The sequence below is a fragment of the Denticeps clupeoides genome, chromosome 20 (genome assembly GCF_900700375.1).
Source record: "Denticeps clupeoides chromosome 20, fDenClu1.1, whole genome shotgun sequence".
NCBI lineage: Eukaryota > Metazoa > Chordata > Actinopteri > Clupeiformes > Denticipitidae > Denticeps > Denticeps clupeoides.
In genome coordinates, this window is record NC_041726.1 from 6,652,053 (window position 1) to 6,667,256 (window position 15,204).

The 15,204-nt window shown below is 43.5% G+C and overlaps 2 protein-coding genes across 6 annotated transcripts in view; both read right to left on the bottom strand.

The window, feature by feature from the left end:
- Nucleotides 1-651: 651 nt before the first annotated feature.
- rrm2b (ribonucleotide reductase M2 b) lies at nt 652-4,604 on the bottom strand. Its single transcript, XM_028963409.1, has 9 exons — nt 4,409-4,604; nt 3,142-3,297; nt 2,939-3,055; nt 2,718-2,851; nt 2,212-2,306; nt 1,858-1,991; nt 1,642-1,746; nt 1,335-1,448; nt 652-1,122 (listed from the first exon to the last, which is right to left on the bottom strand). The coding sequence occupies exons 1-9, from the start codon at nt 4,457-4,459 to the stop codon at nt 970-972; spliced, it is 1,059 nt and encodes a 352-aa protein (XP_028819242.1). The 5' UTR covers nt 4,460-4,604; the 3' UTR covers nt 652-969.
- Nucleotides 4,605-5,419: 815 nt separating this feature from the next.
- kcnq4 (potassium voltage-gated channel subfamily Q member 4) overlaps nt 5,420-15,204 on the bottom strand; it is a 36,559-nt gene continuing 26,774 nt past the window's right edge. For 3 of the 5 annotated variants that reach the window (XM_028963406.1, XM_028963404.1, XM_028963402.1), the window contains 5 exons: nt 12,858-13,084; nt 12,681-12,780; nt 8,706-8,837; nt 8,292-8,430; nt 5,420-7,269 (listed from right to left, as the gene is read on the bottom strand). In XM_028963406.1, coding sequence (XP_028819239.1) covers nt 7,066-7,269; nt 8,292-8,430; nt 8,706-8,837; nt 12,681-12,780; nt 12,858-13,084 — 802 coding nt within the window. In that variant the 3' untranslated portion in view covers nt 5,420-7,065. The remainder of the gene's footprint in view (nt 7,270-8,291; nt 8,431-8,705; nt 8,838-12,680; nt 12,781-12,857; nt 13,085-15,204) is intronic. The other 2 variants (XM_028963407.1, XM_028963403.1) reach the window with 1 other exon arrangement.

Consider the following 15,204-nt stretch of genomic DNA (forward strand, 5'->3'; position numbering starts at 1 on the left):
TGTCAGAGGCGGAGCTTAATTTGACAGTTTTAAAGGAGCAGCGCGGCCATTTCGACGATTTCGAGTATTTGTTACCCCTCTAAGCAAGGGCATTTTGTACCAGTGTTCAAAACATGACGTAAATTCTTGTACTTGTTTTGTGTATACGTCTGTTGAAATGATGGCCAAACTGGTCTGGACGGATGGAATAACCTGATTTATAGAGGGCAGATATGCCCGCAGGTTGTTGCCTCATGACAATAAATACTGCTTATTCATCTCCATACATTTAAAAGTACATTCGGGCATTATGATTGGTTTTGATTCCATGTTTTTACTTGGTGAATTTCTAATGTGTGTTATGGTAGTGGTAGGCCTGTTGGCCTAAGGAAACAGACCTGTAATCAGAAGGTGCCACTGAGCAAAGCACCGTCCCCACACACTGCTTCCCATGGCTGCCCACTGCTCACCAAAGGTGACGGTTAAATGCAGAGGTCACACCGTGCGCTGTGCTGTTTCACAATGACAATTACTTCACTTTACTGTATGTAAAGGTTAAAGGGCATTTTAATTTGCCACGTTGAACTAATAAAAATGTGTTATGGACTTGCTCAAAAGGTCCTCTGATTGTAATAGAATTATGCTGTTTTTCTTTCCATTCAACAGGCATCATTCATTATTTTATTTATTTATTTGAGTGTGCATGGAGCATTCAACACTGAAAAATGTGAAACCTTTCCATAAACCACAACAGAACAGAAATAAGTCCTGTGCTTGGGGGAGGATGTGGTAAAAAGAAAATGATGTAGACATGAGACAGAAGTCAAATGAGTTTTATACAAACCCTGAATTTATAAAACTTCAGAAGGGCTCTAGTGTCCCTGGAAACATGTACTTGGAATCCAACAGCACCAGAGTAGATGGTATCGTGTGAAAAACACTGAATAAATACTCAAAGTAAGCATATAATAAATAAAATCTCTCTGAACATTAAAAATCGGCATCTAGTGTGAATTCACAGTCCATTGTGTTCGACATCACTCCCAGTCTCTGGTACTCTGCAACGCGCTTTTCAAAGAAGTTCGTTTTTCCTTCCAGTGAAATTGACTCCATGAAGTCAAAGGGGTTTTCAGAGAGAAACACCTTTGAAACAAAGAGATAAAATACATTTTATGGTTTGTGGCTTCTTGTTCCATTCTCACTGGATTGCATGGCAAGGTGACAATAACACGATGCAATGGATTACATGGGCAGAGCTCACGAGCAGATTACATGAGCAGAGCAGTTCATACTTTGCTGCTTAATAACATTTCATATTACTGGATATAAAAAAAAACATTTCAATTATGACTCACTTTGGGTAATCCTAGATCTGTCAATAGGCGGTCGGCCACAAACTCGATATACTGGTTCATCAGAGAACAGTTGATACCAATGAGATCAACTGGCAAGGCATGTGTCTGAAACTCCTGCAAAAAACCAAAACAAAACAACATAAAAGCACGGTCATATAGATCATTTATATTTACTTCACGTCTCATGTGGGGTGTTCAAATAACATAGCAATGTAAATCATCTTCTCCTGTAAAAAAAAATTAAAGTTTTGAAAAGTGCAATACAATTCACAAGCAGAATTGGGAAAAAAAAAAAAGTACAACTGACCTGCTCAATACTGACTGCTTCTGAAATGATCCTTCTAACTAAGTCCTCTGAAGGCTTTCTCATCAGGTAGCTGTAAAGGAGGCAGGCGAAATTACAGTGCAGGCCCTGCAACGACATGAGTGCAAACATGGAAGCCGGCTTAGGGAAAGGAAACCTCTGTGTGGAGTAAGGGGGGGGGGGGGGGGGGGGGGGGGGGGGGGGGGGGTGAAGAATAACCTCGTCTCTGCTGATCAGCTCATTGGAGTAGGTGAGGCCGGGCATCAGGCCTCTTTTCTTCAACCAGTAGATGGCGGCAAAGGAGCCGGAAAAGAAGATCCCCTCCACGGCAGCAAAAGCCACTAAACGCTCCCCTGCAAAGAAAAACAAAAAGATATTTCTCTTCTGTTCATTGCAATACTCTCATCTTCCTTAATCATTAATGAAATTTAATGCTTTGTTACATTTTTGCAAAAAATACAAGGGTGAAAAATTACTAATTAACATCATCATGTACTATTATTGATTGTTTCTAAGTAACTGTGTATAAAAAGCATGGGGGGGGACAATATTAAATTACACAGGTTAACATACCAAAGCTTGACTTGGTGTCAGAGATCCACTGGAGAGCCCAGTCAGCTTTTCGTTTCACACAGGGAATCGTCTGAATGGCATTGAACAAGTAATCCCTACAAAAAGGTGATGATTAAATGTATGCTGAAAAGGAATGTGTTTTTTTTTTTTTATCAAAACGTTCACTTTGTGCAACTGCAGCTGTGTAGGCCACAGGAAGTTCTGTACAACTGAAAGAGAGCTACACGTGCACCCTGGAAGAAAAAAAGATCTTCTTACAGCAAACCACAGTCGTCCTGCAGACAATACGGTGGATGAAGTGTGTAAGGAGATTATCTGATCAGGTTAACCCTTGTCCAACTTGTGTAAACAAGTCATTCCCACAGGATTCGTACTCTTTCCAAACGTAGGGTTAACTGGAACATTTTTTTGAATTCCAGGATTCTGCAATGACGGATTGCAGAAACCTTGTTTGTGATTGGACTTTGGCTTTGATCAAACCTATACTGGCCAATACGCTGTCTTACCGTTGATGGAGATCCCTGATGTAGGTGTTGATGAGCATGCTGTACATCTCAGAGTGGATGTTCTCCATGAGGATCTGGAATCCATAAAAGGATCGTGCCTCTGGAATCTGCACTTCCTGACTGAACCGTTGAACCTGTACGACATGAGGTCAAATGAAGTTCAAAATACATTTTTTCTACACAGAAATTCCAGAGAAATAAAGAAAAGAATGCCCACTCACAAGGTTCTCGTTGACAATGCCATCGCTTGCTGCAAAAAAAGCCAGGACGTGGGATATAAAGTGTTTCTCGTCCGGCTTTAGCCTGTCCCAGTGAACCAGGTCCTTGGACAAATCAACCTATCTCCCGCGGACAAGAATACCACGTCAGTTATTTCAGAACCACCCAAGAACCCAACACTGACCACAGGCTGACCACCACACACCTCCTCCACCGTCCAAAACGATGCCTGTGCCTGCTTGTACATCTTCCACATGTCCGGGTACTGAATGGGGAAGATCACGAAGCGTCGTGGGTTCTCTCTTAGCAGTGGCTCCTGTTCCGCTTCCGAGTTGCTGTGTTCTGCACCGGTGTGGCCGTTCTGGAAAATCGCAGAACACACAATTCCAGTTTTTACAGCTAAAGATCAAGCTATTATAGCGCTTAAAACAACATTCACTCATTATCATATAATTATACATTTGTGTATTACATACAGAACAGTTGTTTAGAAATAAACAATATTTTATGTATGTCGTTTATCATAGGAAACAATTGTTCTGTTAATTAAAAAAAAAGTCATCACATGGGTAAAAACTTTGTTCATGTAGTAAATGACTATTAGCTGGAAGTGTCTGTTAATGAATATACGTGTAGAGCGGAATTTTATAAGCAACAATTAGTCTTGCATTTCAATTTGTCAACCAAAGTCTGCCACCTAAAAACCTCCATTCATTATTTAAATATATTTATTATTCTTTTTGGTACAGTTGTGTTAAATAAACAATAAAAAGTGGTGGCCTGGCAGGTAAGGAAGCAGACCTGTAATCGGAAGGTGGCTGGTTCGAATCCCGAACCACCGAGGACCGTCCCCTGAGGACACATTTCGCTGTGTCACCAGTGTGCTGTGCTGCAGTGTTGACAATCACTTCACTTTCACTTCTATTAAGTAATTATTACGAAACGTCGTTTTCCGATCTAAATCTATCGTATATATTAGTTCGAGATAAATAAATAAGAAAAACAGCGAAAACCTTTACATAGACTTGTTTTTGCTGTGTGTGTATATATATATATATATATATATATATATATATTTTTTTTTCTCTAATCTGTTTTCGGCACAGAATCTGTCGCTCGGGCTGATGACGTATCTTCTTATGACAAAATGAAACGGACGGCGTTCAAAATGCACGAATAAACCCACAATTAAACCATAAATGAAGTGTTAAAAGTAGTGTTAGACAAGAGTTAAGCTGTTTACACGGTCCCACTGTCTAATCACGTGACGTCATGAAGGTTCTAAACGTAGCGCGAGGACAACGCTGGGTTCTACCCCACTGAAGCAGGTGGAACCCCCTGACGTTCAGAAATGACTATGGGACGTTATGAAACGAAGCGTTTTATCCGCGCTCCTCGCAGACGTTCATTAGCTAACGCGGCTAACAGCGCAGAACGGCGGTTATTAAGTGTCCCTCGGAGAGACGCGTTACCTGCTGTCCTGTCGGGTCGGACGGCATGTTCGCGGGTCTCTGGTGGTCCATGTTCCGCCCGTGAGCAGCGTTCAATGCTGCCGGTGCGGCCGAGCGCCTGTCATTTAAAACCGGAGGTTTACGAAACGCGACAGGGCCGCGCTGCGCCCTCCTCCTGCTGCTGCGCAACCGGCCGAAGACGAGGTTCTAATTTAAATCTCCGGTCCACCTTAACTCTCCATCAGTGTTCCCGTTCCACCTTAAGAGATCATAATCTTCTGCAATGCCGCTTTTCCGCCGGTAGGGGGAAGCGAGGCTACCTTCAGAGTGTCGACTGAACACTTAAATAAATGAACATTATTTTTTGACTATATAGTGAGTTTTTTATATCCAAATTGTGATTATTGCTTTTTTGTTTGTAGTTATTTGCTAAAATAAAATTGCCTAATGTTTAATGGCAAATTACGAGAACTCATCGTTACATTTTTGGTATTTAGTGGATGCCTAAACTAACTCAGGGTTATGTGTCTTAACATTATGGTTGTATGTGGAGTTTGAACCTGTGACTTTGTGGACATCTGCTTCCTAAGCAAGTGTGTTACCCACTAGGATACTATCACCCTCCGCCCTTATTGTTAAATTCCTTGCCTTATGTATTCTTAACTTTTAAATCCACCCGACAACATTGGATTGCATTATATGAGGCCTCACAAGAGGTTCTACACTTCTGGACACTGAAAACTCACATGTTAAGGGCAATACTAGATTGCTGAAACTAATATAATCAGTCTGGGGCAAATCCATACAGATCACATTCACACATTATCTTAATAGGATCTGTTCATTCATTACTCAAGAGTTGGTAAAGGCTTAAAAATTGCACTGTTTTGTGAAAAGGCAAAGGTATAAGTCTTTTGAAATATATTTGGTGGGCCATGAAGACTAAATTATAGCCAACCAACAACATATAAACTCTTGGACTGAAAACATTTAGAGAAAAAGAGGAGGTTTATTGAAACAAAAGAGTCAGTAAACCTTGGAAGCGTTTTTCTTTTTATTGTCAATAAAGATGTTCTGTTCTCAGCCTCATATAGCGTCAAATTCAAGAAAAGCTTTTCCCAGCATTTTCAAAAATAAAGATCAACGTGGAAGACATTTGTGTGCATTTTATTGCTATACAATTGTACAGATTCCACCGAGCGAAGGAGAAATTTGGAATGTTGAACCGTGAAGTCCCTTCCATGGAGCGCGAGAAGATGTATTTTAAAGGGATTTGACAGGGATAAGCATGCGGAGGACCATGCATACCACATTCATGTAGGAAGGCTTGTTGAAAATACTGAATCACCTCCTCAAGTGATTCGTTCATTTCTCAGTTCAGCTGAGCTGTCATCAGCGCGTCGCCAAAACTACCTCTTACACACACACACACACACACACAAAATAATCTATCGATTTATTTACCTTTATAAAGATCATTTCAGATATAAACTAATCAAATAAAAGTACCGAAATGTGGTGCAGAAAATATAGACTTTCTGTGATCTCTGTGGCTGGCCCCTGCTCCAGTTCAGTCCATGAGAAGACATACAGAAAAAAAAAAAAAAAAAAAAAGCATAAATATAAGATATATAATACGAGCTAGCCCAAGAGCTAACATGATGCTAATGCGCAGTCTTGCTAACCGGCAAACCTCCCAGCCATGCAATCACAGAGAGTCGGGTGGGGACAGCTACAGAGCCTTGTCCTTCAGTATACGTGCATGCATAGATACTAGGAGCCGTGTTCATGCGTCGAGGCCAGTTCTGCTCCCTGCAGGCCGCAACGTTGGCCTCCGGTTGCGCGCGGCAACGGTCCAAGGTGCACTTGTGGCGAGAATTGCTCTGAGGAAGAAATGTTCGGCTGGTAGGGGAAAAAAAAAAAAAAAGACTCTGGAAGACGCTCAAACCGACCCAATAGCCGAGTGAGGGGTCCCCGCACGTCGCCCATTGCTCTAAATTCTGGAGATCATGCACATTTTCAACGGGGCAGCAAGACATCTGGACTCCCACAATGCATCTCATCGTCGGCCGGGCCGCTTTAAGCAAACATGCAGGTATCGGAGAGTCGTGGTGAAGGTGTTTTTTCTTGTTTCGTAGGTCGCACCCACGCTGTGGAGACCGGAGCGGCCCACTGAACTCTAATTTGGGGGGTTGCGGGGCTACAGGACCATGCAGCGGGAGGGCCTTTCTGGTGCAGTGAGGGGTCGCCGCCTGTCTCCTCGGCGCTGGTGCTGCTGTGTTTCGCTCGCTAATGCCCTGTACAGCCCAGCCGCCGGGACGAGAGCGGTAGCCAAGAACCAAGTCAGAACCTTACAGGCCCAGAAACCGCGTACGGAACATCCGGCGATTTAAAAGCAGACCATGGTGCCGAGTGACTTAAGTGTCCCCACTCAGAGGAAGAGCACGTTTTGGCATGCCACTGCACCGACGCTGCCCCCGGCTGGGGACACAGGCGCAGTTCATTTAAAGGGCTCAGCGCGGGAAAGCGAAGTACGGTACAAACTGGTGACAGACAGAGGAGGAGGGGTGAAGGGGCGTGAGGTCTGGGGAGGAGGCCGGAGACGTGGAGGTAGATTCTCGAGTGGCTTGTGTTCGGGGGGAGTGTGTGGATGCCCGGGGGATTCCGTTCGGCGGCACTCATTCCATGTTGCCGCTGTCGGAATGGGAGATGTTGAGCGTGTTGGCGGAAGGGAAGAGCTCCATCTGCTCTGTCACGCTGTGGTAGTCGGAGGTGATGTCGGGCTCCAGCAGCGAGGACAGTGTGAAGTGGGAGGAGCCCTTCTTCAGGCACTGGGAGTAGAAGTTGAGCAGCAGGTCCAGTTTACTCTCAATGGACTGGACCTGCAATGTAAACAGAATGTACATGTACAAATACAGAATATACAAATACAAATGCTACGTGAAAGTGAAATGATTGTCATTGTGCAACACAGAACACAGTGACACAACAAAATGTGTCCTCTGCCTTTAACCATCACCCTTGGTGAGTAGTGGGCAGCCATGACAGGCGCCGGGGAGCAGTGTGTGGGGACGGTGCTTTGCTCAGTGGCACCTCATTGGCACCTTGGCAATTTGGGGTCCGAACCGGCAACCTTCTGATAACGGCTCAGTTTCCACCACTGCCCCCCAGTGGTGAACATGAAGCTTTTGTTCAAAGGGAACAAAAAGGTACAAATACAGTGCTGTGCAAAAGTTTTAGACAGCAGTGCAAGTTTTTCATCTTTCCCACAGTAACTGTGAAAACTCTAAAACTCAGAAATTATAATCATTAAAAAGGGAATCATTTCATTTGATTTGAGAACAAAAGTTATTTCCTAAACATGGAAATTATGCTAGGAGCCTTCGCAATCGCTGCGCCTCGCTTGACATTAAATTTGTTCCTACAACTTCAGCTTTTAAATCTGGTCTTAAAACTCATCTATTCTGTTTAGCTTTTTACCTTCCATGTATTGTATACTGTTTTCTTCCCAAACCTTTAAAGTTACTATTCTCCATGTATTTTACTTCTTCTGTATAGTAGTGTGTCCTTTTATGTCTGTACAGCACTTTTGGGGCAGTGGAACTGCTGTTAAAGAGCTTTAGAAATAAAGTTGACTTGACTTGACATGTGTGCTCTAAAGACCGATCAACGAATCAGACGAATCAGACACTCTACATTCTCTCAGCTACACCCATGAATATGTGTAACTTCTATTCCTTATTTTTTCAAAAGTTGTTAATCTAGTTTTAGTTGGAGGAGTGTTTTTAAAAATTCACTGATTTCAGGCAAATAAAATATTATAATTTATTTATTTATTGTATCTAGGGCCAATTAATTGCAACATTTAAAAAAAAAAGATACTACACATGTGAAGAATCTTCACCTGTTTTTCCACCTTGACCACACGTCCCATCATACTCAGTTCATCCATTGTTTCCAGCTCTGGTGGCGTCTTCTCCCCCTTCTCGCTGCGGACTTTCTTATCCGGCTGCACGCCGCCGCGCCCGATAATCTGGTCCACCCTGCATGCAGGAGTCAGGCTGAGGGCTGCACAAACTCATTAAATGCTCAGGGATGCTAATGTACAATAAGCTGCTGATGGCTGAGGGAAGTTCGGAAAATTGGAATCATTGTGATTTTAATATTAATGTTATTGACTGATAATTATCAAGACTTTTAAGCTCTACAGTTTAGTAATTGAGACATTTAATGGGGCAATCGTCTAAACTTAAAGTGTGTGTGTGTGTGTGTGTGTGTGTGTGTGTGTGTGTATGTGTGTGAGTGTGTGATCTCTTACCGACACTGTAGACTCTTTATTCTGCCCAGCATGTCCAGGTGTCCAGCAGAGTACTGCTCAATCACGTCCTTCACATCATACGGCCGCAGCGTCTCTTTAAACTTTCGTTTTGCAACCAGGAACTTCAGGATCCTGTGAGACACACACACACACACACACACACACACACACAAACACACAAAAGTAGGAGAGGTCCATGAAACGAATGTGCTGATGAAGGAGCTTAATGAGATTAATTACTGTGCAAAGACTTATCACTCACGGCCAACACACACTGATAATTAACGACCTTATCATCCACGCCTGACACCCATAAACAGAACGGTCCACGCTCAGCTATTTCTGCCCACAGCTGTGGACTCATGCAACAAAGAGCCCTGGCCTTTAAAGCTCCCCACCCAGGATCTTCATCCAGGAAATGCTGGTCATTGGCAACACCGATCTCAGAAACAAGACGGACGCTTTTCGAGAACGTTCCCTGAGTGTGTGTTTTTTGTGCTTGGTTGCAGCAGAACGAGAAAGACAAATGAGGGGTTATTAATATTTATAGAAGGGAAAATGGAAGGTGCTGAGCTTCTCTTAACTAAAGGGCAGTGTGACAGGCCGAGGCTCGGAGTGACCACGGTCCTCTTCAACCTTGATTCTGTCCCCATTTACACTCAGACCTTATTATAGCAACCTGTGTGCCACTATTTCACTGTTATGAAGAGACCTGGAGCCAACAGGAGCCAATGGGCTGTGACGAAATAGGTCCCCTTCATATGTGCATCATCTGCATGAAGGAAAGCTCAGAATCGGAACCAGGATCGGGAGAGGTGCTTTTCAGAACTCACATTTTTGTCATGCTGTTTTATTGTTATATCATCCACAACATCAAGTCTAACTAAAGCTTGACCTAGTATGAATTATTGTAGGAATGGTGTTGCCTCTTTTTGAAGAGCCGAAAGAGATTCTCGTGGTCTACTGAAACCATGTTAAAATAAGAATGTCTCAGGAACAATATGGACTTGCAACTTTTACATTTACAACATTTATCAGACGCCCTTGTCCAGAGTGACTTACAACCAGTAGTTACAGGGACAGTCCGGGACACACTAATGGTTAAATGTCTTGCTCAGGAACACAATGGTAGTAATTGAGATTACTACCCGAGTGTGTTACCCACTAGGCTGCTACCACCCCAATAGTCTCAAAATGTTTCAATTTCCCTAGGAAACTCATTAAAGCCTATTTTAGCCCCCTTACAATCCTCATTACTACCCCACCACCCAGCGTATGTCCATACGGCCCCTCTACAGCCCCATCCAGGCCACGTACCATCAGGCTCCCCATGCCGCACAGCCGGTATGCTGCCTTGTTCCACTGCAAACCGTACAGGTGATGGTGGGTGGGGGTCAGTATACCCCCCCGACCCATTTCTTACCTATCAGATTACGCCTCCCTCACGTGCTGGCTCGGCAAGAAATGCAAACACAAGAACGTTAGAACCATAAAACAGCTGCACTAAAACTGTCATCTTCCCCTCATGATCGATCGCTCTGTTGTTGTGTTTTTTTTTCTCCAAATCTATGTGATTTGAACATGCACCATTCCCTAGAATAAGCCATCCCTTCACAGTGCAGACACAGCGTCACATAAGACCAGTGGGGGGGAAGGATCCTCTTGAGGTCAGAGGTCAGGATTTCTCTAAGCCACTGATGTGTATTCTTCTTTTGTTATATTTCTCTCTCTCTCTCTCTCTCTCTCTCTCTCTCTCTCTCTCTCTCTCTCTCTCTCTCTCTCTCTCTCTCTCTCTCTCTATATATATATATATATATATATATATATATATACACACACACACACACACACACATATAGTTTTTATCTCAGAAAGAGCCATTGTCCAGCTTGTGTCCTCGTTCCACCACTTCTGGTGACCAGAAAAAAAACGAAGAAGAAGAAAAGATTGTCCACAGCTGGTGCTGAAGTCACCCTCGGCAATCCCTCAAGAACACACGTTTCTTGATGACTCTTGAGTTTTGAGTTTCGCAGAGTGGTACTTTTCTTTGTGTGTGTGTTTGTGATTTTGCAGGTAGCTGCATATTTAGACGGGGTGGGTCTCAGGTGTGTGCAAAGGAGCCGGTAAGGAAAAGGAGAGGGCGGGGGAAGAAGACAGAGTGAGAGAGAGGAAAAAAAGATACGCAATTTAAGGAATGGAGAAATGCTGAACAGCATCCAAAACCATTCCTGTTTTCGGTGCTCGGATGTGACAGGTTGATCATCAAAAACCTAACAATGCAAGTGGCAGGTTCCGGAGGAAAACATCCTGTCAACGGATTGTCCAGAAACCGGATTGATCCTCCGCTACAACTGCAATGATGGATGGAACAACGCAGCCATGGATGGTGTTCACGTCAAGTGTTTCCCACCCAGACAGGCCAGCCCCACTCTGCCTATTTTACTGAAAATCTGTAACCTGTACTCCTTGAATGAAACAAAAACAGACCCTATATGCGTATTAATAATTATTGCAAAATAAAAGATAGATAAAATAACATTATCATAAACAAACAGAGCAGCCTGTTCAGTGACAGGATGTTTCTCCCCAAGTCCAGAACCAACAGACTTGAAAACTATTTGTCCCTCACGCCACCAAACTCCTCACTGGGGCAAAGGAGGGGAAACAGAAGGACAGAGGAGGACGAGGAGGAGAAGGAACGATTCATGTAACTAAACACAGACTGGAGATTTAAGCATTACTGATTGTCCAATATGACACATGACTGTGTCCTAACGGCTTTGCTCAGCAGCACCTCAGTGGCACCGATAACGGGTCCACCACAGAAGGACCATAATTCACAATTTATTTCCCTAAGCAGGGGTGTGGTTAAAAATCAAAGGAGTTTACGTATTAAACTGATGTGTCAAACAGGTACATTGGATCCTTGACAAGCTTAAAAGTTGAGGCGGGTCAGCAGGACAGCTGTGGATATTTGTCTTCTGTTGATGCCGAGTTGTTGAGACCAGTGAAACAGGTTGGTGGGAAACCCGGCTCGAGTCTGCCTCCAAGCCTACCCTTTGAAAGTCAAGGACGAGCAAAAAAAATGCAGTCGCTAATAAATAAATTATGCCTTCAATATTGGAGCCATAAAAAGAACAGGTTTCATAAAGAGGTGCGCCTTTGTGTTCAGCATTTTTGGGGAGTGCTGGGTTTGCACACCTCTGTTGCACACAAACAGCTCCTGTCAGCCGGCGCTGATGAACGGCGGCTCTCGGCACAAACCGAACACTCAGCAGGGACCACTGCCACCTCACCTGCTGCCTCCCGGCCCGCCCCGCCCACACAGCCTGTGGCACCGTGGAGACGCACCTGTGCGTGTGAGGGGACGCTTGACCCCGCAGAACACGCCTCAGCAATACACAGATGCTAAAATGACCCGGCAAGACTCACAATGGACCCGTCCCAGAGTGCAGCAGCTGCTGGAATCATCCCTAGAGAAAAGAGATGCTGGGTATCCAACCAACAAATCAACCCGAACTTCAATATATCCTCCATGGCCACACCCACAAATCCATATTTAAGCATAATAATAAAATGAACTGAAATTAAGTACCATTTCATATGGGAACTAGTGTTGGTCACTGAATGGAACAAAACATGATCAAAAATGGTTTGGAACCCTAAAATAAGGGAAATAATTGGGGAAAAAATTATTCTAACAGATAGCTAGACAACCATGAACAAGAGTAAATATTCGGTTAATAAAAGATGTCTCTGAAGGAAGAAATCATTCCAGAACACCTTCTAGAGCATGTCCTTTTCGGGTAAGGTGACCAAGTATGTACGCAATATTCTAGACAAGTTAAAAGTCGATCACTTGACCAAGAAAAGTCTTTCAGTCACTTGGGTGACGTGGGCCAGTCCAATAGTTTGAAGGCCACAAAAAGTCTGCAGAGCTACAGGACTCGAGGGGCAACATGAATTCAGGCTCACCTGACTGCTCGGATCAGAGTCTTAACAGCTGGGATGACGTCCTCCATGGCCACGTCACAGTAAGGCTTATCCTCCACGCTGTCCTCCCCCAGACAGTCTACTACAGCAAACCAAGGGACAACGAGAAGTCTATACATGGCCATGTTTTGGTGTATGTGTGGTGTGTGTAGAACATACCATCTACAGCAGGTCGAGCCTTCAGCCGCAACGATGTTCGGAATCGCGTTCGGTCGTTGAAGCTCCAGCTCTTCTGCACTTTCCCTGGACTGGTGGCTTCCGAGACGTTCTCTGTGCTGGGGGATCGCCGGACCCCGCCAGGGGGCACAGGAGAGGACTTGTTCCGGATTGCCTGGGATGAACGGGAATTGTTCATCCTTATCCGATCACGAAATCCCATTTTACCACTGGCACAAGAAACGCATGAGTCAGTCCACATCCTGATACAAGAATCTAGAGGTCCTCTCACAGGTCCTCAGCAAGGTGCAGCCGTTAGCTGCAGGTCATCAGGGCCGAGATTAATACAGGGACAGATGGACAGACAGACAGTCAGACAGACAGCATGCCATTAGTTCTGTTAGAGTCAGGGAGAGATAGACAGCCGTTAGCTCCAGCACATACAGGTAGGGACACACAGGTAGCGTCCCACATTTTTTTAATAGACAGAACGAGGGCTGAACTGTATTTATACAGTCCTGGATAGAGACAGACAAACAGACAGACAGTCTTAAACTTAAGAATATAGCAACAAAATCTATTTGTGGGGAGCAGACTTAGGAGGTAAGATGGACATTAAACTATTAGCTACATGCTGTCAGCATGTTACAATAAAAATGTAGGTTGGGTAAAGTTTGATGAAATACACATGTAATTTGATTAAACCCCCTTAACTAATTCTTATAACCACTCATTTTATATCACCCCCCTGTGGTCTCTAAAATAAATTATTCCAGACTAAATTAATCAAAAGGACAAATGAATGAATTGGAAATTGCACATTGCAAATGCTACTGTTAAAATGTTTAGGGCTATATGAAATCCTTGATTTACATATAAATTAAATTAAAATAACAGCAAAATGATTTTAAAAAATCCTGTCCAGACATGTAAATGACTATGGTAAATGTAGAGGCCCATTATCAGCGACAACTCATCTTGGGCTCCAGTGGAATACTGTCTTCACTAATGCAAAGTCTGTCACTTCAAAAGCTTCATTGATTATTAGAAAAGCTGTTTGCATTGATCTTTGTGTAGTTCAAAATGGTTGCCCTGATCAAAAAAGCAATAAAGGTTACTTTTTCAGACTAGTTCAGTATCTAATGGTAATTTTAATGCATCAATGCCTCCAAGACATATAATAATGTCCAGATCAATTGTTGATGCATTAATATCATATGATATCCCAACTGCACATATGTAATCAACCCTCTCTACCTCCTGTTAGATTCATGAACTGACGAGAAGGTCCCCTATTATGATTTTTTTTACTTTTATATTGGTCTTCGTGTCCCCTAATACTGTATCTGAAGTCTCTTTTCCGAAATTCAGCCGTGGTGCAGAATTACAGCCACTATTATCCAGACCCACAATGAGGTTTCCCAGGACGCGGACCATAGATGTTCAGTGGGCATTGGTGGACATCGTTCACCAACCACAAAGTTTGCCGCAGACAGGTCATGTCAGCGTTTTTCCAGAAAAAATCAAATGAACCCACTGGTTCTTAAAGAGTCTTGTGTGGCAGAGCTAACAAAATTACATTTGTTCTCATTTTTACATTCAATCACGAGCAACTGCAATGCTTCATACATTTGGAAGCCATGACGTCAGTGGAGATAATATTTTAGGGGACAGGTTGGAAATTCTCTGTGTGGACAAAGCATGAGAAATGGGAGGTATGTCTGTGAAGATTCTCAGTCATCCAGGTGAATTTGTCTGAAAGTTGAGTCATGGCAAATGGACTTTCTTTCTTTAATGTAGAGATGTTTCATTCAGTTGCCATGAATGATGCTTATGACATCATACTGGGACAAATTCCAGATCCGACCGTCTGAGCTGCCGCGCTCTGAACGGTGAAGCAGGATGGCCAAAGCACTCTTTACACCTATCGCCATTTCTAGCCACTGCAGGACCGTAGACAGGCTAGGGGAACTCGAATTAATGTTACATTTTCATGATAGGGGACCTTTAATACTTTTAGACGCATCAAGAAACAGGTGTTTGGATAAAGGCACAGACGGATTGGGTGTATTGGGAACAGACAAAACATTCAGAAATCTCAGGCTCAGAAAGATTGTACTTCAGTCCTCCAGTAAACTCCCAACATCTCGTTTTGCTGCACTCAGAGTGTGTGTGACGCTGTTTCCCAGTCGTTTCATTGCACATATTTTTGAAATGTTACCTTTTTTTATGAATATTTAAAAGCCGAGGAAAGCATTAGCACGACAGCATTTCAACCACGCGTTTGAAATGCTCAGAGGGAAAAGGGCCGAACGAATCCTGTGGGACGTGAAAAACACTCCGCAGTTCA